This window comes from Antechinus flavipes, chromosome 3, assembly GCF_016432865.1.
Source record: "Antechinus flavipes isolate AdamAnt ecotype Samford, QLD, Australia chromosome 3, AdamAnt_v2, whole genome shotgun sequence".
In the NCBI taxonomy this organism is placed as follows: domain Eukaryota; kingdom Metazoa; phylum Chordata; class Mammalia; order Dasyuromorphia; family Dasyuridae; genus Antechinus; species Antechinus flavipes.
The window spans coordinates 395,043,452-395,069,425 of NC_067400.1; the positions used below are offsets into that span (position 1 = coordinate 395,043,452).

General features: G+C 34.1%; 1 protein-coding gene across 1 annotated transcript in view; it reads left to right on the forward strand.

The window, feature by feature from the left end:
* STAT4 (signal transducer and activator of transcription 4) overlaps positions 1–25,974 on the forward strand; it is a 130,399-nt gene that overhangs the window by 94,794 nt on the left and 9,631 nt on the right. Inside the window, exons 14-20 of the mRNA XM_051985988.1 lie at positions 12,373–12,456; positions 15,332–15,430; positions 20,369–20,504; positions 23,289–23,341; positions 23,825–23,919; positions 24,220–24,356; positions 24,746–24,937. Coding sequence (XP_051841948.1) covers positions 12,373–12,456; positions 15,332–15,430; positions 20,369–20,504; positions 23,289–23,341; positions 23,825–23,919; positions 24,220–24,356; positions 24,746–24,937 — 796 coding nt within the window. The remainder of the gene's footprint in view (positions 1–12,372; positions 12,457–15,331; positions 15,431–20,368; positions 20,505–23,288; positions 23,342–23,824; positions 23,920–24,219; positions 24,357–24,745; positions 24,938–25,974) is intronic.

The window sequence follows — 25,974 nt, forward strand, 5'->3', positions numbered from 1 at the left end:
GTCAACATATACAATAACACAGTGGTTCTCAAACTTTTGTTCTCAGTATCTTCATGTTGTTGTTCAAAGAGTTTTTGTTCAAATGGGTTATATTTATAGTTATTTACTATATTAGAAATAAAAAATGATTTTGAATTTATAGACCTTCTGAAAGGGTTTCAGAGACCCCAACAATTCTTTGGACTATACTTTGAGGACCACAGAAATAACATGTGGAAAAAATGTTTTTAAAAGCATTCTGCAAACATAAGACTTGCATATATTAGCATATGTGTATAATAATCTACTGGGATTTATCATTGTTTGATAAGAGGCAATTACAGTTGGACAGTTAATGTATTTAGAGAATCTCATGCTCACTCTTCATTTTTTTTCAATTGACTTAATGCATCAAATTGTGAATCTTCTGGTCAAATATCCCATATATTTAAACAGAAGAAAAGCCTGTATATGATTCTTTCCATGGCACATGGGGTGTTGCAAGCTTCAATTTCAATGCTTTGCTCTTCGTTGTAGACTAATGTAACCTAGGATGGGTAACATTCTGGAGATGAATATCTTAAACTTGAACTTTATGGAAAAATCACATGTGTATATTCAAAATATGAAACCAACTATGCTATAATATAATGAATGTAAGGATTGTACAATTCAATAAGCCAGGCAATGTAGGGGCTAGGAATACACATGCACACACACACACACACACACACACACACACACACACACACAGTTCTTGTCCTCAAGAAACTTGCATTCTAACAAGTAATAACATGTAAATAAATAAATACAAAGTAAATGCAAATAATTCTGAGAGTAAGATACAAGGAACCTTTGGTGGAGATAGAGGTAGATCTGGAAAGGCTTCATATTGGTGGTAGCACTTGACTTATCCTTTAAAGGAAGCAAGGGCTTCCTTCCTTCCTACATTTATGAAGTAGAGGTGAAGAAGAGCAGCATTCCAGGAATGAGCGACAGTTTTTGCAAAAGCGCAAAATTAAGAGATCAAATATCGTGTGCAAGGAACAACAATTAGGCCACTTTGCCTCAAACATAAAGTTTGTGAATGAGAATGATTTCCAATCAATCTGGAAACATATACTAGAATCAGGTTATGAAAGATTTTGAATGCCAGACAGAAGCCTAGAAGCAATAGGGACCCTCTGAAATTTCTTGATCAGGAGAGTGACATGGTCAAATCTATGCTTAAGGATTATATCAATTTGGCAGCTGTTTGGAGGATAAATTAGAAATAGTAAAGACCAAATAGAAAACTATTATAGTAAACTATCCAAGAAATGTTGAGCACCTGCACCAAGTATATTTGCAAAAGTGAAGAGAGGACTGATCCAAGGTATTGTAAAGGTAGAATTGACAAGGCTTTACAACTTTTTGGATAGATAACAGTGGCGGAGAATAAAAAATAGGGATGACTGAGCTTGTGAAAGGAAATCAAAATCATCCAAAAAGATGATGGAGCTCTCAACAAAAATAGGAAAGTCAGAGGGAAAAAATGTATGGAGTTTGGAAAAGATAAGGTATTTTTGGGAAATGGTGAATTGATAAAAACGTTACCATTAAGAAATTAACTGCACATCCTACTTTTGTCTAGTCTATTTTGTGTCAATAATATCATTTAGTCATTCAGAATTAAGAAATAGTTTCTAGTCTTAGCTTTGATACTAGCTGAATATTTTACTCTGGTCAAAACATTTAGCAAATTAATGATGTAGTTTATCTATCTGGAAGATGAGGAGAATAATGGTGACACTCCCTACCTCACAAGAGAGATAAACATAAGGGTTAGTGGGAAATACACTAGATTTAGGATAAGTGTTTTGCAAAGCTTCACATGTGGTTTCTTAATTATGGGTGGAGACAAGAGAAAGAAACTAGAACTCAAAAGTTTAAAAAAAAACAAATCTAAAAAATTTTTGTTTTGAATGTAATTGGGGAAAGTATTTAATTAATTAATTAATTAATTGCAGATTTAGGATACGAAGCCTAGATTTGACCTTGTATAAATCACTTAATTTCTCTGACCACCAGATTGCTTATATGTAAAAAGATGATGATAATGGCCTCTGTCTCTCAGAAGTGTTGTAATGATCAAATGAGATCACATGTGTAAAGTCAGGATTTGTGATACAGTGGATGGAATGCTAGGTCTCAGGTCAGGAAGAGACCTCATGAGTTCAAACTTAGTCTCAGATACTTACTAGTGTGTGAACCTGAATCTTAGATAACTACTAGTGTATCATCCTCTTTGCCTCAGTTTCTTCATCTGTAAAATGAGATGGAGAAGGAAATGGCAAACCACTTCAGTATCTTTTCCAGGAGTTTTCTGATAAATGAATGGGGTAATGAAGAGTTGGGCATAACTGAAAAGTGACTAAACAATAGTAAAAGCACTATATAAATGTTACCTACTATTATTCTTATTAATTATTATTTGGGTTCTTTAGGTCTATATGATGAATTAGAAAAAATCTCTTAGTTGTCTTTAGATTCTAAAATCTAGAAATCAAAATGCAGTCTGACTCTAAGATAACTGGCTGGTTCTTTATTATCACATGTATACATGACTTTCAGATTCTTTGGAGGAAATGTACAAATCACTATTAAACCAGAGCCCTACATCAAATGTCACAACAGGGGCTACCAGGATCGGTCCAATATTTCCTTGCTGTTTCCTCTAAGATTATGCAGCAACTTAGTCATCCCCATAAAACATTGCTTATCCAATGCCAAGAATATATTTCTTACATCATAACAGATGAACAATTTTTCCTCTATCCTGTTTTTCTCAACATTTATTAAGGACCTATTATATTCACGATACCATTCTAGAGATTAATGATAGAGAAATTAAAAGTTACATAGCCCCTGATCTCAAAGAGTTTATAATCAAATTGCAATATTAGATATGAATATAAATAAGATATTATACATTTCAGAGGGTTCGCAATGCTTATGTCACTCCCCTGTTTTCAAGAAGCTTCAATAACACCTTGTTGCCCCTAGGATAAAATAAAGCCTCCTCCACTTATTATTTAAAGCCTTTAACAAACTGCCAACAACCTCTCTTTCTAAGCTGAATCCAGTTATTTTATGCTTCATTGCCAAACTATACCAATGTGTGTTGCCCTACAGACAATTGCTAACTCCTGCTTTTGTACTTTTGCAAAGATTGTCCCCCATGCTTGTTATATTCCTTCTTTTCACTTCAGTTCAAGTGTCACATCCTCCAAAAGGCTTTTCTTAATTCACCTCCCCCATTATGAGAGCTCTTCTTCAAATCAACGTAACATGTGTGTGTGTGTGTGTGTGTGTGTGTGTGTTCTGATTTGTGAACATATCACATTCTCCTGGGGAGGAAATGTTTTTTTGAGAATAGGAATTGTCTCACTTTTGTACTTGTATCTTTGGTACCTAGCACAATACTTTGTCCATAGTAAATGCTTGCTGATGTGATTAATTGATTGACAGAGGTACCAAAGAGTCAAAATGAAGTGAGAATGAAATTCAAGGAAGAAGAGATCAATCCCAATCATGACAAAGTTTGATCGGGGAAGAGAGCTGGTCTGAGACTTGAAAGAAATCTTTGTGTTTTTTCAACAGGTAGAAATGTGGAAGAATCTGTTCTAGGTATAGTGGAAAGCATGTGTAAATATAATAATGTGTAAATGGAGAGAAAAGAATGAGATTGGCAATTGATAAATAGTTCAGTATAGTATCCATTAAGAGTAATTTGAAATAAGGGAAGATTGAAGCCAGATTGGGGGAGATCTTAAATACCAGAATATAGAACTTGAACTTTATTTGGAAAGCACTGGGGTGGGAAGAGGCAGGAAGAGGGAGAATATTGGCAAGGAAATGAAATAACGAAGATTTTTAAAGCCTTAAATTCTTACTCAGACCTCCACTTTAAAAGGATGGGGGGTTGAGTTTTGTTTAGTTTTGGGGTTGGAATTTTCTTTTATTTTCTTTTTGCAATTTTGTGTGGGAGAGAGAGAAGGCTGAGAAACATCAAAGAAAGTTTGAACTAGGGCAATGGGTGGGGACATGAGGGTATGAAGACAAAAGGCATCACGGCTATAACATCAATAGGAATTAATTGGATAGATTGGTGAGGAAAGGAAAAGATTCAAAGAGAAAAGAGAAAAGGATCCTGAGATCTTAATGCATATTTCAGACTGAAATTACTGAAAACAGAATAGCCTTCATATCACTAGAAGGAAAAGTATAAAATAAAGGATTTACTGTGACCCATGAACACTACCAGAGACCTATGCAATCCTCTAGTACACTGTGTCAAACAAAATGAAAATGGATCCCTAGAGCCCACCTATTGAACAGTGAGTTTGACATCTCTGCCTATACTGAAGGGCTAACCTACTTAGAGTGCTAGCTTGGAAGTGAAGTTTTACTGGAAAGAAAACATACCTGGGACTGTGAGATGGTTAACCTCTTCCCAATGGATCCATTGTTTGTCTTCATAATTGACCATAGTAGTGAAGGACAAGGATTTCCAGGTTTGCTTTTTCAAACTGTGGCCAGCTCCATGGCCCAATGATTGTTCATTTCTTTCCAGGAAGCCTTATGGGAAACTCTAGTGGAAATCCTCTACTTGTCCAGAGGCTACTCCAGCACTGCTTCTGGCATTGACCTTTTTTGTAATCTTAAAGTTTGTTGGATGTTCTGAAATTTCTTCTCATTTTTGTAGTTAAGAGGCTCCCCATAGAAAATCATCCTATGAAAAAGACCCAAGATTCTTCACCATGTTGGCTGCTCTCCTCTAGAAACTCTCCAATTTATCTGTTTTAACCAGAACAGAACCCAATAATCCAGATTAAGTTTGATGAGAACAGAAGGACTTTTATTTCATTGTTTCTAGAAGTTCTGCCTTCTTTAATGCAACCCAGGAATGTGTTAACTTTTTTAGCCAGCACTGATGACTCTAACTGAGATTGCAGTCCAGATAGTTTACAGACGAATACTGGCCAAGCAACCCTCTTTTTTTATTTGTGAAGGTAATTTTTGCACTCAGGTTTAAGGTTTTATGTTTATCACTATTGAATTTCATATTATTAGATTCTGCCCAGTATTTATCCTTTCAAGATCTTTCTTAATTCTGACTCAGTTAAATGTATTAGCCATCCACCCTCCACCTTTGTCCACAATAATCCAAATGTAACACCTGTTTATTTTCAATATTTGTTCCATCACCTCCAGGTTTTCTGAATCAGACCATTTCTGGCTTTTCTTTGGGCTCCCCCTGTTGATAGAAAGTGTCCTTTGGCTGTATTTGGGGGGAAAATCCAGCAGCTTAAAGGTTTCAATATTTTAAAGTTTTGTTCTTACATAAGATATCAGCACTATATTATTGCAACTTCAAAAGTTACAAGAAAAATTGAGAAACCAAAAAATTAAGGGAGTAGGGTTTAGAAGAACTGTGAAATGAAAATGAGGTGAATAGAAAATAGTCAGCCAGGCAATGAGCATTCAGAAAGATTAGTATCAGAAGACTAGGACAAAGGTGCTATGGTCAGGGTCAGCTTAAGCAAAAGATCCTCTCTGGACATTTCAAGTTTCAAGGCTTTGACAAAATCATTCCATCTTTCATTTGAATATTTATTCAGGTACATGTGACCAGGATGCATAATCATACAGAGAAGGTGTCCAAGATGAGGAGCAGGGCCACTTCTCTGATACATGTTTTCTCTTTGATTACTGATATTTCAGGTGAGGAGGAGATATTGTTACTCTTTCTTTGATGAGGATTCAGCCCCTTCCTCTCCACTACCCTAGAGGACTCTATTTCTATTAAAGGGATCTAGCTTCAAAGTTATGAAAAAGAGTTCCTTTTCAAAAGTAAATAGGGAGCTTTAGACTACAGGGCTTTGCAAATCTTAAAGTACTACATAAATGCTGGATATTATCATTATTATCTTAGAGGTGACCCCAAATCATTAGATCCCATTGCTCTTACCCAGAGCTCCCTCTGGAAATTTTCAGAGAAGTTGATAAGATTTCCCACCTCCATATCCCATGAAAACACTTTAGATAACAAGTATATGTCAGGTATAGAGTAGCCTTAATTTCATCCTATAGAGAATATATAAAGGGGAGCCTCAACCATAGGTTGAGAATTGTAGAAGTCTCTGGGAGAAGAAAATTGTCTTGATTGTTTATGGGATCCCTTCTTGGGATGAAATGAAGGGTGTCCTGTTTTCACTACTATCCATCTGAAGGCTTTTCTGGGGAGCATAAAGGACTCCCAGTAACGAATAAGTAATCCATAAAATTTTCCTCCCTCTCCAGTGAGCCACTATGTGGTGTAGAGGACAGAGCACTGGAATCAAGTTTCAGATACTTACTAGGTATGGGACCCTGAGCAAGTTAGTTAACCTCATCTATAAAATGGAGATAATAATAGCACCTACCTCCCAGGCTTATTGTGAAGCTCAAATGAGACAAATATTCTAAAATGCTTCTTAGCACAGTGCCTGGCACCTAGGAAAGAATATATAAATGATGCTACCCATAGAATCTTCTTTTTATAGAAGACTGGATTCTAGGATGACATTGCCCAAGAAATCCCTCCTCCTCCATACAGAAGGCAAGGGTTCAGGAACATTCAAAGTCCTCCAGAAAACTGCTCTTTAGGCATTCTCACCACTCTGATCATGTGGTTTTATTCTCTATAGCTGCTGCTCCTCAGGTTAAGAAGTTATACCACATTCTCTCTAAAGTTGGATCCAGGAATTTGAGATCCAAGAAATCTCCTGTCAGAACTTTTGGGCCAAGGAACATATAATTCTGGTTTCCCAAAGCAGCCAGGAGTTCCAGGAGATTGCCAAGATCCATTATCTTTGAACTATTCTTAGAAAAGGATAAAAGCAAAACAAACAAACAAACAAAAATAGTAAAAAGGAAAATATTTTAATGAAGTACACTCTTTCATATCACAAAAGAGTATATCTGGATAATAACAGTTAAGCAAATCAAATTATCCCTAATGCCCAGGAAACATAATTAATCCTCTGTAGAAATTGTCAAAGGGCATAGGGAAAAAAAAATTCCAAATAAAGATTCATCAATAGATATGTTTATCAATTAAATATATATATGCTTTCTGAAGATTATAGAATGTTAGTTTGGAAAGGAACTTCAGAGAGGTATAGCCTGATGTAGGAATCTCCTAGTTGGGGTAGGAATTCTTTCTATAAGATCCTAAAATCAAATAAACAGTAGAAAATCAGTTTCAAAATAGTTGGGAATGACTTTCTTGGAGGGGGGGAGGGAGAATGCCATCAGGGGAGTTGAGAGGAATTATCTCTTTTATTTGATAAACATATATATTGATGAGTCTTTATTTGGAATTTTTGTTTATGAATCTACCCACTGATGTAATGGTCCAGGGGATAGAGTGCTAGATTTGAAGTCATGAAGATCTAATTCAAATCTGTCTTCAGACTTACTGGCTAGATGACAGTGAGCAAGTCATTTGAATTCTGTTTGTCTCACTTTTCTCAAATGCAAATTGGTTGTTGTGAGAATAAAACAGGATATTATTTGTAAAGCACTTAGTACAGTGACTCACACATTGTATAGATTTAATAAAGACTTGTACCTTTCTCTTCCTTAAATCTTGCCTCTAATATATACTCACCGTGTGACACTAAACAAGTCACTGGCCCTCTCCTTGCCTTATGTAAGACTCAAAGACTATAAATTATAGTGCAAGTACCAAGCTGGATCTGAGAATGTGGAGGTGTGTTCCTAATCATAAGTTCTCTATAGCCATGAAATCACAGGTCTAGTCTCACAATAACCTTTGGGTGGCTCATAATTTGGGTTCCTTAGAAATAGTGGTATTTCATGATTCACAGACATAAAAAATCATGTAAAGAAGAACACCAGTGAAGAAAAAAATAAGATTTTATTTCAGGGAAAGCATAGTATTATTGAAAGTTCTATAGAATCCCCCAAACATAATATAGCCTAGTTTTCTTCTGTTCAATTCTGGCCAAATTCATTGTTCATCTGCAGGGTTTGTCCAAAATAAAGATATTGATGGACCAGCAATATGGACTAGTCATTAAACTGGATATCAGAATTTGTACAAGAGACATTCTTCACACACTTAGTTTTTCCTTTGTGGATAGTTTAGGCCAAACTCTTTTGAATGATTTTAGGCCTCATTTAGGAGGCTCAGAAATGTTAGAGGGCTTAATGAAGTTAAAGCAATGTTTTTCACCATCTGAAAGACCTCATTATCTTTGGGGGATCCCTCTTCTGTTTGGTCTCTTTGCTGAACATCCACCATGACAAAAAGTCATAGCAACATGAGATCATAGGTTTAAAAGTGAGAGGGACCTTAGTTATCCAAGACAGCAGCTTTATTTTAAACTTTAAGAAACCAAAGAAGTTAGATAATTGTCCAAAAATCACATAAACATCAAATGATTGAAATGAGATTCAAGGCCAAATCCTCTGACTCCAAATCTAGCATTCTTTCCACTGGACCAAAGGGCAATCACCTTTCAATAGCTTATAGGTTTCTACTGTATACCAAACTACCACAAGATATTAGTAATCAGGGAAATGTAAAACAAAATTATCTCCATGGTTGCCCCTTTATTACAATCTTACATGTTCTTAATATTTTCATAAGGCACACACTTTATTGGAGAAGAGCCTTAAGGCTACATTTCAAATTTTAGTCAACAAATAGGAGGATCTTGATTGCCCTATACCTTTTGTCCACTGTGTGACTGTTAAGATATGGTGGGTCGTAGAAGGTCGCTTGTAAAAGCTTGTTTACTTTCTTCTTACATAGTTATCAATAATACCCCAAATAATCAATAAACATTTTGTGATAAGTGCTATTCGACACAGGTACGAATAATGTAATAATTTCTACTTTGGAAGAGCTTACAATCTAGAAGGGGATATAAAGCATAAATAGAACATGAATAAATACAAATACATGCATCATAGTTAAATACTAGGTAGCTTGAGAGGAGAGTACTAGCAGTTGCGAGAGGGATCAGAAAGTGCTTTGTGTTTATGTTACATTTGAAAATACTAGAGAGACTTTATATGGTGGAAATATTTTAGCTATTTGGATTTATTGGTGTTGGAGCAGTTTGGTAGCACAGTGGATGGAACATCAGACCTGGAATCAGGAAAAGCTGAATTCAAATCCAGCCTAATTTACTAGCGATGTGCCTCTGGTCAAGTCAATTAACCCTGTTTGTCTCATTTATAAAATGAGCTGAAGCTCATTTTATGGAGCTGGAGAAGGAAATGGCAAACCACTCCAGTATCTTTGCCAAGAAAACCCTAAATTGGGTCATAAGGAAATATACAGGATGGAAAATGACTAAGCAACAACAAAAAAAGGGGGAGCATTTCAGCCATTTGTCAAAGGTAATGAAAAATCGCAAAGATGGAAGATGGAGTTTTGTGTGTGAAAAACAGAGAGAAAGTCAGTTTAATGGATGACAGAATGAGAAAACGACAGTAATGTTCAATGAGGCCGGTAAGATAAGTTGGGGCCAGGTTGTACATGGCTTTCAAAACTAGACAAAGAAGTTAATTTTTAATCTAATAGACAATAGGAAGTCATTGAAGTTGATTGAATAGGGCTTTGAGAGAGTGAAATTTGTACTTATGGAAAATTATTATGATAGCAGTGTGTAAGAAGGACTAAATTATGGACAGACATGAAACAGGGAGAACAATTAGGAGAACATTGCATTAATCTAAGCAAGAAATCCTGAGGACCTATCTCAGGATGATAGTTGTATGAGTAGAGAAAAGGAATCGAAGCAAAGCTGTTGTGCATGTTTTCTTTCCTATATGTTTATTGCATGACTTGGGCAACTAGGTGGATAAAGCACCAATCTTGGAGCTAGGAAGACATCTTTCAAAAATTCAAATCTGGCCTCCCACACTTATTAGTTATCTAATCCTGGGCAAGCCACTTAATCCTGTTTCCTCATCTGTAAAATAAAATGGAAAAGAAAACGGCAAACTACTCTAGTATCTTTACCAAAAAAACCCAAATGGGACCAAATGGAGTCCAGAAAGTTGGACAGAACTGAAATGACTGAAACAATAATATTATGTGACCTATACAAAGTCCTTTCTATATAAATCTATGCTCCTACAATATCTTTCTGATTTTTTTTTGAGTAATGTCCATGATTTTTTCAGGATCTTCCTCTCTTTCATATGTCTTGAGAATCAATCTCTCAAAATTCTCAAAATACATGACAATTCACATAGAATTTTCAGAAAGTGCTATGGATATATACTTGTAGGGCACTGAGCATTTTAGGATCATTTAAAGCACCCATTTCCTAAATATAATCAAACCCAACCCGATCTCTTTCTATTCAATTGTCAGTTCAGATTCTCCCACCACATAATAAAATAAAACAAAGCAAAACTATTACCTATACAGATTAAAACTAATTCAATTTCACTTTGTTTTAAGAATTTATTTTTGGAACTCTACAATATTTTTCCACCTCAGTCCAAGAAAACTGGATATGGACATAAATCCAGGTTTGGATATCACTGCGTCAAATTGCCTAATTGTTCTTTTCTTGGATTTTCCATTTGAAGAGAAATCTCTGGTGTCCTATCGGCCACCTAGTCAGGCATCCCCAGATCAGGATCTAGCTTTGAGTTAGGAGGCTTTCTCAATTGGGAATAAATAAGAGGAACAATCCTTATGTCGTGTGCCCCATTGAATCATCTTTACCAGACTTCAGAGGTGCTGATTTAGTAGGAAGCCAGCTAAGGCGCAGAGACTGAAATGTGAAAACTACCTCAAAAGAGACATTTGAATTGTAACCCCCCTGTACTTGCTCTTTGTCAGCAAGCCTTGGCTGATAAATAACAGTTTTATCCACAAACTAGAGGTGTTGGGTATTCCTGTTTATGTGGTTTATACCTTAAGTTATAAGGTATAAAAACGTTATTAGCCAAGGTAGGGGGAGGAAACAATTCAGAACTTAAAATGTAACTGAAAAAAATTTAAATTTAATTTTAAAAAGATGCAATGAGTAGTTTGTGGATGACTCAACTTTCATTTAACAAATACCCAGATTTTTTTTCATAGCCCAATGTTCTTAAACATAGCTCCAGCTTTGACTTCCTAGCTTGTCTAAAGATTTCCTCTGTAATCATGGTTCCCTGTAGGTTGAAAATTGGGGGAGGGGGGGAGTTAAGTAGAAGATGGAACATGAGCTATATTAATAAGTTTTCCCCTATTATAACATACAATGTTGATAACATATTCTTTTATTTTGTCAGAGGTGCTCCTTGCCCAGCATCACATAGCTAGAAAGTATCTGAAGTCAGATTTACACTCAAGAAGATGAGTCCTCCTGACTCCTGCACTGTACCATGTAACTGTCTGTTGGGAAAATACAGCTTATATTATAGCTACACCACGTTGTCATCAAAAGATCATAAGAATTAGGCCCAGAGAACTTGGAATTTACCCCAAATAGCACAACTAATAGAGAAAAAAATATAGCACCAAAAGTCAGCTGTTGTTTAGGAAACTCTTCCTTGTATCAAAATCCTATTTTGAATATGTTTGTTTTTTCAATAACTTTTCCTCTATTTAGCAAACATGAAAAACATCTTGTATTCATAGATTCAGTATTGTGTATTTCTTTAGCCTTCTTGTTTCCAAGACAAGTGATTCCTAGTTTCTTTGACTTTTCACAATAATTTTATTTTAAAAACAGTTTTGCCCTCCTTTTAGTTCTTAGGACTTGTCTCCTAAAAGACAATGAACTTAAATTGTACTGTTGCTGAGTAAGAAGGTGGTGTAGGCTGAAGAGAGGAGACCAAGCTCACTTCCCAATTTCCCCATGCTAGACATCTCTTAATTCATCACAGGCTTATTACTATAACAAATTCATTAATACTAAAAAATCTCTTTCTGCTGTACTTATAAAAACTAATAAAGGAATTTATAAATATATAAAGAAATCTTTATATAGGAATTATATATAATTCTCATAAAGGAATATGTACAATAACTGGATTTCCAGCTGATATGTTAACCAAAGATGATATCTGTTTATCTTCAGGTAAAGTCTCCTGCCAAAAAATAGGCCAGAAAATGGAAAAAACTTGAAATTATTATGTTTTTAAGATTTTGGTACCAAAAGATCAATAATCATTCTTCTTAAGAAGTATATACACACACCCTCACCTTCCTAAATAATTTATAGAAAGGTCTTTTTTAGGTTATACATTTAACTCAACCTGTGTGTTTTATGTTAACAGACTAAAATATACTATGTTTATAAACTTAAGTATGTTTTTCTCCCTCAGGGTCCTCATATGGTAACTGAAGAGCTTCATTCTATAAGTTTTGAAACACAGATTTGCCTGTATGGCATGACCATAGATTTGGAGGTGAGTATTTGCAAGGAATATTTTTCCAACAAACACAGTCATAAAATTTGGGGACTTGGTGCAATTTTAGAGAATACCTGGTCCTGCCCTTTCATTTTAAGAAGAAGAAACTGAGGCCTAGAGAGGTAAAAGTCATATATATTTTGGGGAACATTTTTAGAATTTGTTTAGAAGGTCAGCTGGGTGTCTCAGTAGATGCAGGGGTCCTCAAACTACGTCCCGCAGGCCAGATGCAGCAGCTGAGGATGTTTATCCCCCTCACCTAGAGCTATGAAATTTCTTTATTTAAAGGCCCACAAAACAAAGTTTTTGTTTTTATTATAGTCCGGCCCTCCAACAGTCTGAGGGACAGTGAATTGGCCCTCTATTTAAAAGGTTTGAGGACCTCTCAGATAGAGCATCAATCAGCCCTGGAGTCAGGAGGACCTGAGTTTAAATATAGCCTCAGATACTTCATACTTACTAGTTGTGTGTCCCTGGATAAGACACTTAACCCAAATTTCCTCATCTCCCAAAAAAATAGTTTAGAAAAATGCAATCCTTGTTAGAAATTTTGAATCTTCTTTAATTTCGGCTACTATATGTACTTAATCTGTTCCACCAACCAACTTCTCTATTTTTTAATTAACTCTAAATCATTTTGATGATGATTATTTTGTATTATAGTTTGAGATCTGAATATAATTTGAATACCATTAGACCCCTTCCTTTCCACTTTGTTCATTATTGCTATTGAAATTATTAACTTTTTATTTCTCCAGTTGAATTCTGTTTTGTTTTTTTTTTAGCTCTCCAAGGTGATCCCTGGGTAAAATGATTGGTACAAACCCAATCTGTGACAATTACTAGCTGCATGACCATGTTTATGTACGCCCAAAGAACTCTGTAGGATTTAACTGTTAAGTCAGAGAAGGGTTTCTAAATTGTATTGATGGAAGGAGTTACCAACTGAGAGTTCACAGCTTATTCACATATTTAAATCCTCCAAATAGTCTATGCCTATTAAGTAAATATTTATATTTTATATTACTGAGTAAATGGAGACTTGCATTCATATTTTTGGCTTTGCTGTGATACTAACAGCCTATTATGATGGTTCTTTAGAGATTTATTTGGCTCATAAAAGTTCAGCCAAAGTAGAGGGATGGATATCCTTAAACAAGGTCATAAAAAAATGGAGTCTTCATTTTTATAACTAAGACTCCAGAGTGATCTAAGGATTCTATAATGAACAAAGTCATATGACAGAAAAATTCATGATTCATTGTTCCTAATCTTTGTAATTTTCTTCATTTAAAATTAATGAGGAAAGAATTAAGAAAAGTTTTGAAATGTAAGTGAAAAGGAGAGACTTAACTTAGTCAAGATTTTATGTTTTGGGAATTTTATGTATTTATCTTGGAAGCACCACCTTGCAACAGGAAGAATCTGCTATGATTTGTTTTCTTTTTACCAGTATGTATCATACACACATTTATTCCTAAGATTTACCTCGAATCTATTTTCAAATACTAAAATGTTACTTTAATATGTTATAATCATTTTTTTCATTGGCCTTACTTCTGGTAGAACAGAGAAATACCTTAAATATAGCTATCAACAACTCACACATATAGTACTTTTGAGTTTTAATGTACTTTCATATATGTTATCTCATTTGATTCTCATTGTATTATAAGGTGAAGTAGTGAAAGTATTGTTATCCCTTTTTAAAGAATCATCTACTGAAGGAGGTTGTGACTTGCCATAGAGACATGACTAGTAAGCCAGCAAGGCATGGATAGACAGAAGTTTGTTTGGAAAAAAAAAGATCCAGAGTATTTTATAAATTGCACAATCAACATGAATCAGTGATGAAAAAAGGATTAGTTCTGCAGTCAGGAAGATAGGTCCAAATCCAGCCTCACATACTTACTTAGCTGTGTCACTTAATCTCAGTCTACCTCAGTGTCTTCAACCTAAAAGGGGGAATAATAATTTATTTGCTAGGGTTGTTGTAAAGATTAAATGATATGTATAATATATAATGTAAAGATAAAAAAAGATAAAATATTTGTAAAGTTCTTTATAAATCGTAAAGTATGATATAAATACTGAATATCATTAAGTAGCTAAGAAAACTAATGCAATTTTTGGTTTCTAAATCATGGTCAGTGTCTAGGACTAGAGAATCAATAATCCACGCCTGCCCCACTCTAATCAGACCACAGCTGGAATGTCGTATTGAATACCTGGCACATTTTTACAAAAACATTAAACTGGAGAACATCCAAACATGGGAACAACATGTCATATGAAAATAGATTAAATTTACAGGAAATTGTTTGGAAGAGAGAAAATTTTAGGAGGACATTATAACTGTCTTCAAACATTCAAAGAGATGTCACATGGAAGAAATATTTAATATCCAGCTTGATCCCAGAATGTAAAATTCAGATCAAAAAGATAAATTTAGAATAAAAGAAAAAATTCTCTAATAATTAGAACTACCCAAAAGTGGGATGGTCTGCTTTGGCAGGGCTCTTCTTCCTTGGATATTTTCAAGCAAGGACTGAATTATCCCTTACTAAATGTACTCAAAAGGGCATTCCTTATTCAGGTATGAGTTGGAATAGATGTCCTCATTGGTCCCTTTCAATTCTGAGATTCTATTACTCTAAGAAAGACAAGATTTAAATTTCTTACTGGCTGACACCTATGCCTTCAAATTCCTAGTGAAATGCTCTTTGGTGTATTTTTTTTCTCCAACAATAATAAATATCAGATTATGGACTCACTTGGCAAAATTTTTTGAGAGACATCATACTAGCAGTTTATTCAATATCAATAAATGTTAAATCCTAATATCTTTCTTTACATGTCTTCTTTTTAACAGACAAATTCATTACCTGTTGTGATGATTTCCAATGTTAGTCAATTACCTAATGCTTGGGCTTCTATAATTTGGTACAACTTATCAACCAACGATTCTCAGGTAGGAAGATGCTACGTATTTATATTCCTTTATTTCTCTGTAATTACAATGTATTTCCTTTTGTACAGGCAGTCTGTCAATGTTTAAGTACCTACTGTGTATCAAGCATTACATACAGAGCCAGAAATACAAAGACAAAAAATAACAAACAACCACAACTAGTTTCTGCTTTCAAGGAGCTCACAATATAATTAGGAAAATAGTATGTAAACAACTATGTACAAGCCAGATATGTGCATGTGTTTATTTATAGACTATACATATATACACATATATAGATAAGGATATTAGGTTATCTCAAGGAGAGTGACTAAGATCTAAGAGGATCAGGGAAGAATTCTTGCAAAAAGTGGAATTTAGAAGAGAGTACAGAGCTGGATAAATAAATCTGAAAAAAATAAAAAATAAATCTGAAAGTCATCTGCATAGAGATGATCTTGGAAATCATGGGAGCTGATAAGATCACCAAGTGAAATAGAGAAAAAGAAGAGAACCTAGCAGAGCTTGGAGGACCTTCACTTATAGTGGATAAAAATTTTATAAAAGAGACTAAGAATTGTTCAGATGGACAGAAGGAAAATCAGGAGAGAGAGAGCAATATCATAAAAACCTTGAGAGAAGAGAGGATCAAGAAGAGGGAGATGCACAAGGTCAAAGGCTGCAGAAATGTCAAGAAGAATTAGCAGCACATATATATGGAAAGAAATGCTTTCAATATAGGCACTTTTAAGGGATTTCCATATATGTAAATATATGTGTGTATATATAGGTGTGTATATATATATAGTATGTATATGTATACATATAAATATTTGATTGCACACATTTTCTATAGTTAAATTTTTATAGTTACTTATTTGTAGTTTGATTTCTCAGGACTCCCAAATATTTCCAATAATTTATAGTATGAATGGACTGTTTCTGTTATTGTTCAGTCATTTCATTCATGCCTAATACCTATTTAGAAGATTTTCTTGGCAAAGATACAGAGTGGTTTGCCACTTTCTTCTCCAGCTCATTTTACAGATGAGGAAACTGAGGCAAACAGGATTAAGTGATTTAGCCAGGGTCACATAGCTAGTAAGTATCTAAGGCCAAAATTGAACTCAGGAAGATGAATCTTCTTCATTTCAGACCTGGTGCTTTATCCAACTGTGCTACCTAAGTGCTCCTGAATGGACTGTATCTACTGCTTCTAAATAGTGATCATAGTATCTATGTTGTGCCTTGAGTGTTGCTGCATGATCCAGTCATTTGGAGGGAGGACTTAAGTTCAAATCCAATTATGCCTTGGATAAGTCATTTAAATTCTCTAGAATTTTCTAGATGACACATGTGCTGTAAGTCTGTTTTCATAAGAACTGACCTTTCCTTCTGGATGAAGCAGATCATTTTGCTCCATGCTTCTGGCACTAGCCAGAGAATGACCTGCAGATAAGTTCCATACAGCACAATTTCTTTGTACTTATAGGTTGTTCCTCCTCCCTATGGTTCATCACTAGTCTCAATCCCCCTGCTCATGCAGCCCCTGGAAACCTGCTGAGTTTCATAAGTAGCTGTGAGGATCACTTATAATTCTCAATTAGCCACTGAAGTCAAGGGGTGGGGCTCTACAAGCACAGAAAATCAAGAGATCATAATACAGGTAAATTAGGTCCATACTTCCTGAGTTTTTCTGCCATCTAGTGGTTATCAAGGATTTCTAAAAGATAAGTTAAGACTAGTAAAGCCTCAGAGGCCATGATGAAAGGAATTGCTGATTACTCCCTTAAAAGAGAAGAGATAAGAAGGGGTGACACGTCTATTACTCCTTTAAAGGAGTGACATATCAGTTCTTTAAGGATGCATTTTTTCTGTCTCTTGACTACTAAATAATCAGATTTATTTATTTTTTTTGCTAACTTCAAATAGTTTGTCTAGCTGAATTGAAATGAGAAATCCTTTGTAAAAATAAGAACTATTTAATTTGGGGAAGATGCCATTTATTATGGCCCTCCTTCCTATCTTGGTCTAATCACTGAAGATAAATTTTTGAAGAAAACTATTTTTATATTTTCCCACTCTCTACCTATCTGTACAGGAATTAGAGATAGATTAGAAGCTTATGAATGAAAAAATATTTATTAAATTTTTACAGTATATCAGACACCCCAGGGATACGGATGCAAAAATTAAAGACTCCCCCAAGAAGTTTTTATTCTAATGGAAGAATTAAGACAGTCAATCAGTAAACACTATTTAAGGCTTACTATACCAGAAGTAAAAGAAGCACTTGTGAATATAAAGAAAGACAAAAGGCATTGTCTGCTTTCAAGAAGTTTACAACCTAATGAGGGAAGTCAATAAAAGGAAGAGAGGGTATCGAAGAGGAAAGGGAAGAGTACCAAAGGGCCTGATGAAGTCCTACAACCAGTTGGGAAATCATGAGTCCTGTCCTTCATTAGAGGATCTAGGAAGAGGAAGATGCCCTCTACATCTATCCTTAATCTTCTCCAATCATGGAGGATGGGGCCCAAGGGATTAGGGCACATATAAGGGTAACATATATTAGGGAATATTGGCTAAAGAAGGCAATTTCAGTCTGAAAATCATAGTACTGACAAGTAGAGTCAAGATGAGATGCATGAGTCAAAAAAAAAAAAGTCTAAAGGAATGCAGCCTATAATTATAATCTGTAACTTAAATATCCTTTCAGTCCCTAGGAAGAATAACAAGACTCCCAGGGTCTGACATTTAGATTAAAGGGAATGGGGAGTACATTGTAGACCATGTTAAGTACTGTTAAAATAAAATTTTAAGTTATCTGCCCTATCCCACCCTCCAAATAAGCTAATCCTTATGTTCAATAAACTAAGGGGATTTAACAAAGGATTTTTTTTTCTCCCAATGGCCATGTGTAAGGCAGAGTGTTAGACCCTTTACCCAAATTGATTACTCAGAGGCATTTTCAGATACAAACAGGAAGCATTGATTGGGTCTTTGCAAGGAAAGCTCCAAGCACTCCATCTGAGCAGACATAGAGCCTTTCAACTCCCATCTCCCAGAATTCTGCCTAGCCTAGCCAGCCAGAAATGTTGAATAGTTTAAATAGCAAAAAATTTGGGTTCATTGGATGGGCTGAAAAGGAAGTAATCATTGACCAATGATCAGCAATGCTGTCTACTTTTTGTGGGGTAACTTCCTGAAACTTAGGCCTAGGATCTGACCTTTTCTGCCCTGCAGCCCTCTAAGAATAGGGATCACATTGACTTCCTGAAACTTAGATCTAGGATGTGATCCACTCTATCTTTTTGAGAAATCTTCACCTGGTCCCATTCTGTCATATAGATATAATTTTGGGCTTAAGCCAAATCTTCTGCCCCTAAGCTCATTATTATAACTTTCTTTGTTCTCATATATAAAAATCTTGCATATTAGTATCCTATCATTTAATCCATGTAAAATTCAGCAAATTATGCTATTCCAGTTGTTGATCTTGATTTTCTTAGTACTTCCCTCCTTATTTTTTTCTCCTTAGTCATAACTTTCTTTCTTGCTCCTCAGCTTTATTGTTTGTTTATTCTACTATTGTTATATTTCTTTTCTTTGCTGGCAGAAGCACCTGGACACCAATAAGTAAATATCAGATAAATACAAATGCAAAATACAAATATAAAGATATAAATAAAAACTAAGTAAAAATAAAAGTTATTTTATGAATTACACACTTATAAACTATTTATAAAATGTTATTTTATACATTTTTGATATTTACTTATCAGTTTACATGTGCATTCCTCCTCCTGCAGTGCCATTCTCATTTAGCTTTGAAATCTGGTGTCCTATCTTGGTCATATCTTCTGCTTTTTTGTTAGTGAGAATGAAACAGTCCAGAGACATTTTTAACCAGAGGTGTGTCAATCTCATATAATTAAGACATACAACAAGCCAATATTGTATTCAATTGAGATCACCACTTTGCTGGACAAAGTTATCCACTTACTTGAATAAACTGATTAATAATAAAAACAAAAACAGAAAAACCTGTGATGACACAAGCATTTAGATGTTGGGTGATAAAACTCTGGGGTCAAGGCACTTTCCTGGAGGTAGGTGAGTTTTTTAACCACGGCTTTGTAGATGAGGAAAGAGGGAATGTTGTAGTATATGATTGTGATGGAATATTATAGTGCCATAAGAAATGATGAGCTCATTGATCTTAGAAAAAAACATGGAAAGACTTGCATGAAATAATGAAAAGTAAAATGAGCAGAACCAAGAAAATATCACATACAACAACAGCAATATGATTTTAAGAATGACTTAGAGTAAATAAGTTATTTTTACTATTATAAATGCCGAATTAATTATAAAGGACAAAAGAAGAAAGATGATATCTGCATCCAGAGAAAGAACTGATAAATTAAAGTATATATAGAATAAATAAATATATATACACACACACACATATATGCATCTATTTGTGTCTTATTGTGGCCATCTATGGAGGAAGGGGAGGGAGAAAGAAAAAAAGAAATATATATATGATAACTTTAATTATATATTTAAAAGGAATAACAGTGTACATTTGCAGTTTCATTACAATCCTCTTTTTATACTCTTATAGAAATGCTTATTTTATTATAATTATAGTTATATAACCATATAACTATAATTATATACTTATGATTTTATGCTTAAAATAATTTTTTAAAACTTTTAAAAGAAAGAGAGAAGAGAGCATAACATAAATAGTCAGATAAAAAGAGAGGAAATGAAGCTGTATTTTCCATTACTGCATTGCTGTCAGGAAGCCCAAAGATAACTGAATCTTGAGGTCATACTTTTTGATGAGCTTGTTAGGAAGTGTTGTTATCATATGTAACTTCCATTTTACAATTTAAAAATTGCAATATTTGGGGCCTGTTTAACATTGGTATAATTATAACTCTGTTCCAGAATTTGGTTTTTTTTAATAACCCTCCAACTGCTGCTTTGAGTCAGTTATTGGAAGTACTGAGCTGGCAATTTTCATCATATGTTGGACGAGGTCTCAATTCAGACCAACTCAATATGTTGGCTGAGAAATTGGCAGGTAAGTTGTTTGAGATAGAAGAACCTCATTTGTTTTTGATGCTTGGTGGATTAAAAATCTGGTCTATCCTGGGATTCTCATATTTGTGCTATACCCAATGAAGTCTAGGAGGAAGCAAATAACATGACCTGCAATAAGATAGATGGCTGCATTAGTTGCACAAAATATATTTGTTATTTAAAAGAAAAAACTACTCGGCAGATAATTCAGCATAGGAAGAATACTTTTCCTAAATTTTAAAGCTTAGTTGTGAGTTTGATCCACTTTACAAACTTGCTAAAAATCATTACCAGTTTGTATAATTAGTCTGTTATATATAACTCTGTATAGAAAGATAAGTTTTCAAGCCTCATAAACACCTTCAGTTTTAAAATTGAATTGGGACTTCAGGAGTAGTTAACATGAAGTAAAGCTCAACATGGGAATCCAAATCCATATGAATTAACAATATTGGAAGTAGCAAGATAGAAAACTATTTTCACCAAATAGTAACTTTCCTTTTTTTCTTAACTTTTAATTTAACTTTGCTTATAGTATTATAGTTGGAAAGTTCTTTGTAAAATTGAGCTGTTGCTGCTACTTTTGTTATTTTTAATCTTTAAACTGGGTTACCATATCCATACAAAAGAATGTGGATTATTTAAAGGAAAAGGAGTTAATGGGAACATATTTCTAAATTATATATGTATGTATAAGTGAGTGGATATATATATACACAGATGTAATACATGTATGTATTGTGTGTATATATATCTCACCAAAAAAAAAATCATTATCCCACCAAAGAAACCCAAATTAATGAAGTTCTGAAATAAAGTTCATTATCAATTAATCAGATGTTTATTAAGCACCTACTATACAATACAAGTACAAAAAATGAAACAATCCTTATTAGAAATGCACTATAGTGTTGTAGACAGGAAGCTATCTACTTGGAGCAGAGTAAAGATCTAGACTCAAATTCTACCTTAGATATATATACTATTTACATGAATATGATCATTCCACTTAACCTTTTAAGTATTTAAGACAGGTTTACAGATAAGTTCCTGAATATACCCTCTTCTCTTATTCCATCGAGGAAGTTTACAAATCAAAAATATTCTATCATGATAATATCACAGGTCCAGGATTTCAAACTTTGTTCCTATTCATATGATCAATGAAATGTTGATACAATCTTGGAAGAATGAAAACATAATTTGCAGCTTTATTCAGAAATCTTCCCCTATTAGATTATTAGATTAAGCCCTATTTTTAAAATTTTTGATTTAAGATGGAAACCTTAAATGTAGAAATTTATCACTGTCACATGTGAAACATGAAATAACTAAGTGAACAAAGACTTGAGTTTCTGATTATATCAATTTATTAAGCAATAGATGCCAATTGCTTAACAAATTGGAACTTGTTGCCTTCTTCAGTTTTGACACTGGATCCTGAATGCAGGAGGAGAGAGGCTTTTATACATTAAAAACAATTAATCAAATACATTAATTAAAGTTCAATTAAATTAAAATTAAATCAAGAGAAAACAATTATTAGGATTAAAAATCAACTAGGATATACTGCAACATATTTAACATATATAGGACTGCTTGCCATCTTGGGGAGGGGATGGAGGGAGGGAGGGGAAAAAACGAAACATAAGCGATTGCAAGGGATAATGTTGTATAAAAATTATCCTGGCATGGATTCTGTCAATACAAAGTTATTAATTAAATAAAATAAAATTTAAAAAAAAAGGATTAAAAATCAAGTAATCTGATTTCTAAATGAAAGAGAAACATTAAGGAGTTTCTCATTTGGGAGGATGAATAAGTGCAGTTCCCTAAAATCCTAAAAGGAGGTACCTCCCATCCCATCAAATATCTGTATTCAATCAAAGAAACATGGAAACAATAAGTGATGGACTAGTATGGGGCCAGTTTTCAGATAAGCCTTATGGTTTGCCTGAGATATAAAATTGCTAGAAAACCTTGCATCAGTTTTTGGATCTGAGTAGGTTTCTGATCAGCATAGTCTAGGCTCTTTCTTGTTAAGGCTCTCCAAGCTGCAGGGAGATCCCAGTCATGTTGCAATCACATTTTCTCACAATTCCTGCAAAATAAAGTTTTCTCACATGACAGAAATTGGACTAGATCCATAATTCCATAGAAAAGGAAGCTAGCTCTGGAATTGTCACAAAATAGAATCAATGTGGTTCACTCAATTCCCATTATCACTTGCTGTTCTAATCCCTCATCATTAACATTTTCTAATATGAACTCTCATCCACAGCTCAGAAAACTAAGTTATTCTTGACACTGTTCCCCAGACAAGCCTTAGTCATTCCCACCTTCATACTTTTCCTTAAACCATTTATCCTATTCCATCTGGAATGCCTTCCTCTCTGCCAATACAAATGCTATCCATTTAGTAGTTATTCCATAAATGTTTATTGATTGAATTATATTAAACACTATGTCTCACAATGGCCTTCCCTTTCTCTGAATCCTAAGACCACTTAAAGTCTCTACCACATAATTTAATATATGAGTATGCCCTGTTTCATGTTCTCTTTTTCAAATGCATTATTTTCATCCCTCAAGCTAAATAGTAAATTCCTTGAAAGTTTGAAATTCATATTTCTTTGGCTTTTAGCATAAAACACAAGTTAAGTTCTCAATAAATTCTCAACTCTGTAGGCTTATTGAAATGAAGTAAAAAACAAGTTTAGAGAAAAAAAACAGAAGTATTTCATGAACATGAAAATTTGGATTATTTTCTCTTCTTTAATTTTAGTGCAACAAGCCAGCTACAGTGATGGTCAGCTCTCTTGGGCAAAGTTCTGCAAGGTATGGACAGAAGGAAAAGTTATCTTAGAACTGTACAGCAAAGGGGAGGAGGTTGGGGTTGAGAGATGGGGGTGAGGAATGGGGACCAGAGCAGGGAAGGGGAGAAAAATTCAGTCTTTGAATCAGAAGCTCCTGCTTTTAAATGTGGCTCTAACATTTTACTAGTCTTATGGCTCAAATTAATTAGTTTCATTGGGGCCAAGATTCTTCAGTAAACAGGGATAATTACAGTTTATTTTACCACCTCCATGATATTGTAAGGAAAATATTTCATCATCATCATCACAATCCCATACCATGATATGAAGTTTTAAGAATTCTCTAGATAAACATATTTTAAAGAGAAACTCTAAAAGATTCTCCAATTTAACAAGAAATAAAATATAAACTATCATGAAATAAAATATGATGATTTATGTCTTACTAATGATTCTTATAAAGTGATCATCATATCCCTTATTTATTTGTTTTTTATGAAAATAGGAGCACTTACCTGGCAAGGCATTTACCTTTTGGGGATGGCTTGAAGCAATCCTGGATTTAATAAAAAAGCACATTCTTCCTCTTTGGATTGATGGGTAAATCATGTGCTTTTAATATCTCTATGAATGTCATTTTTTTCTGAATGTTATGTTATTTGTTCTTTGACACGTCTAAGCCTAGTGAAAAAAAGAATTCTTGATCTCTTAAATTATTTAAATTAAAAACCTATTGATAGTAATGTTCATATGTATGCTTAAGAGAATTTTAGTTGTGAGCTCTGTTGAATGTGTTTAAAACACCTTAAACATTTGGCTTCATAGATGCAACAGATGATGTACCTAGGTAGATGTCATGATTTTTCATCAGGTAAACCTATGAACTAATTGTTCTTTCAGGTACATCATGGGCTTTGTAAGCAAGGAAAAGGAACGGGTCTTGCTGAAAGATAAGATGCCAGGAACGTTTTTATTAAGATTCAGTGAGAGCAACCTTGGAAGTATTACCTTCACGTGGGTGGACCAGTCAGAAAATGGTATGTCACATGTTTTCTGGTATTACCTCCTAATATATCATTAAAATAGCATTTTCTTAGAACTCCACTGTTAATATTTGGGAATTGAAGACTACTGATTGTACATATATGTGTTTATGTGTGATGATGATGGTTTTTAAAATAGCTACAGTGAATTTGTGTATCACCTACTAACTATTCTGATTTGGATAGGAAAACATGAATTTATAATTGTCCAAGTGAAAACCCCATATTGGTGCCATCTGTAAAATGTCTCGTCTACAGAATGTCTGGAAAAACTTTATATCCAGTGATATGCAGATAATATGAGCAGAAAGAGCAATAATCGAGGACAATGTGTGCATACAGATGGTGTCTTGATTAACTTCACCTGCTTTTTTTCCTTTCAGGAGAAGTTAGATTCCATTCTGTAGAGCCTTACAATAAAGGTCGTTTAGCAGCTCTGCCATTTGCTGACATTCTTCGAGACTACAAAGTTATTATGGCAGAAAATGTTCCTGAAAACCCATTGAAGTATTTGTATCCTGACATTCCCAAAGATAAAGCATTTGGTAAACACTACAGCTCTCAGCCAAATGAAGGTTAGCTTCTATTTATTTTTTCTTACAAATTTGAAAGATAATTCATGTCAATGGAAAGCAATAGAAACATCTTTCATGTTTGCTTCAAGCTTTTTAAGACCAAATGGAAAAGTAGATTTTTGTTTTCATTTCTATTTAATCATCTTTACAAAAATATGATACACCTAAATATTGAAAACTGAAAATAACACCATGGCCTCTTCCATAGGGATTTCATAGTTTGTGAAAAATGGAAGGAATCTTTAAGATCATCTAATCCAGTCTCTTCATTTTACAGATGAGAAAGAAATGGGTTCTTTGAATTGTACAGACATTTTTTATGTAGGCCAAAGCAACATATACAATAGCATTGTAAAGCTGAGGCAAAGTCAGTATCAGCAGTTATTGTTATGAGGGAGTTGCCTACACTGGTAATTTGAGTTAAGGAATAGCAACCAATAATATTTGAACTGCCACCAAAGTTGCCTATAGAGTTTGAGAATGCTCTATAACAACAGTCCTCAAACTTTTGAGTTGTAAGACTTTTTTATATTGTTAAAAATTATTAAATACTCCAAAGAGCTTTTCCTTATATGAAATATATGTATATATACAAACATCCATATAATGTATATGTACATATATCAGTATTTACCTTAATAGAAATTTTAAGTTTTAGTATTATGGTAAACTTGAATTTGACCTCATGGAACCTATAATAGAGTCTTGGGGGTTCCCAGAGATCCAGATCACATTTTGAGAATTGCTGATCTATAACATGCCTGTACTCAATTTCCTTCTATGTAACCTTGATGTTATATGAGTCTATCTCACAGAAATTTTCAGAATGACAAAGTGATGATTATGAAAGTTTTGAAAATGTAACCAGAAGTACTGGGGCATGTTTAAACCTGGGGGAAAAATCCAAAGTCTTTGAATCATGTACTTTATTTTGGTAGTTGTGATTCAAAACTATTCTGAAAGTCAAAGTGATTGACTATTAGTTAACCGTTCAAGTGATATCTAAGGATTAGCACTAGAAATTCACTTTGTTCCAT